The sequence below is a fragment of the Pseudozyma flocculosa genome, assembly GCF_000417875.1.
Source record: "Pseudozyma flocculosa PF-1 unplaced genomic scaffold scaffold00003, whole genome shotgun sequence".
NCBI classification, from domain to species: Eukaryota; Fungi; Basidiomycota; class Ustilaginomycetes; order Ustilaginales; family Ustilaginaceae; genus Pseudozyma; species Pseudozyma flocculosa.
This window is the reverse complement of record NW_006920871.1, coordinates 210919-212593: the sequence shown is the minus strand read 5'-3', so window position 1 is coordinate 212593 and position 1675 is coordinate 210919. Positions and strand designations below refer to the sequence as shown.

The window sequence follows — 1675 nt, the reverse complement described above, 5'->3', positions numbered from 1 at the left end:
CCGCCGGTCCGATCTCGAAACTGGCCCACGAGGGCGAGAAGCTGCCTGCCTTGTCCGACGAGACGCCGCCCGCTAACGGGCACCTGCACAAGCCGGTCGCCGTCCCCGCCGCTGCCGTCTCGACCGACGCCGTCGACGCCGTCCGCTCGCTCAAGCGCGAGGACGTCGCCACGAGCTCCGAGGGTGCCGGCGCCATGGCCGCACCCGACCAGCGCAACCAGGAACTGCGGCTCGAGGACGCCACCTACGTCGGCGCGGACGGCCAGGCCGTCGTCCGGCCGTTTGAGGAGCTCGTCGAGATCTACGCGGGCGGCGCCGGCGTCTTCTTCCTGTCCGATGAGGAGCTCATCCTGCTGGGCCAGAAGGGCAAGATCGCCGCCTACGCCCTCGAAAAGGTGCTCCAGGACCACGAGCGGGCCGTGCGCATCCGCCGCGCGCTCGTGTCGCGCGCCTCGGCGAGCAAGACGCTCGAGGGCTCGCTGCTGCCGCACCGCGACTACGACTACTCCAAGGTCATGGGCGCCTGCTGCGAGAACGTGGTCGGCTTCATGCCGATCCCCGTCGGCATCGCCGGTCCGCTCAAGATCGACGGCCAGACGCTGCCGATCCCGATGGCGACGACCGAAGGCACGCTGGTCGCCTCGACCTCGCGCGGCTGCAAGGCGCTCAACGCCGGCGGGGGCGTCACGACGGTGCTGACCCAGGACGCCATGACGCGCGGCCCGGCGCTCGAGTTCCCGACGATCACCTCGGCGGCGCGCGCCAAGCGGTGGATCGACTCGCAGGAGGGCGCCTCGACGATCAAGGCGGCTTTCGACTCGACGTCGCGCTTTGCCCGGCTGTCGTCGCTGCGCTGCGTGCTGGCCGGGCGAACGCTGTACGTGCGCTTCGCCACGGCCACCGGCGACGCGATGGGCATGAACATGATCTCCAAGGGCGTCGAAAAGGCGCTCGGCATGATGCAGGAGGACCACTTCCCCGAGATGCGCGTCCTGTCGCTGTCGGGCAACTACTGCACCGACAAGAAGCCGGCGGCCATCAACTGGATCGAGGGCCGCGGCAAGAGCGTCGTGGCCGAGGCCGTCATCCCGGGCTCGGTGGTCAAGTCGGTGCTCAAGACGTCGGTGGCCGACCTGGTCAACCTCAACATGAAGAAGAACCTCATCGGCAGTGCCATGGCCGGCTCCATTGGCGGCTTCAACGCCCACGCGGCCAACATCCTCACGGCCATCTACATCGCCACGGGCCAGGACCCGGCGCAGAACGTCGAGAGCTCCAACTGCATGACGCTGATGGAGGCCATCAACGACGGCCAGGACCTGCTTGTGACGGTGTCGATGCCCTCGATTGAGGTGGGCACCGTCGGCGGCGGCACCATCCTGCCGCCGCAGCGGGCGATGCTCGAGATGATTGGCGTCGCCGGCGCCCACCCGACGACACCCGGCGCTAATGCGCAGCGGCTGGCGCGCATCATTGCCGCCGCCGTCATGGCGGGCGAGCTGTCGCTGATGGGCGCGCTGAGCGCGGGGCATCTGATCCAGGCACACATGAAGCACAACCGCAGCGTGCCGAGCACGCCGGGCACCATGACGCCGCTGCCGCGGCCCGAGACGCCGAAGCACTTTGCGGCCAGCATGACGCCGCTGGTGGCGCCGCCGCTGCAGAGCCAGCGCGC

General features: G+C 69.7%; 1 protein-coding gene across 1 annotated transcript in view; it reads left to right on the top strand.

The window, feature by feature from the left end:
* Positions 1–1675, top strand: part of PFL1_01200 (uncharacterized protein) — a gene marked incomplete at both ends in the record, with an annotated part of 5058 nt that overhangs the window by 2744 nt on the left and 639 nt on the right. The window contains one exon of the mRNA XM_007878703.1: positions 1–1646. This exon is cut by the window's left edge and continues 1551 nt beyond it. Coding sequence (XP_007876894.1) covers positions 1–1646 — 1646 coding nt within the window. The remainder of the gene's footprint in view (positions 1647–1675) is intronic.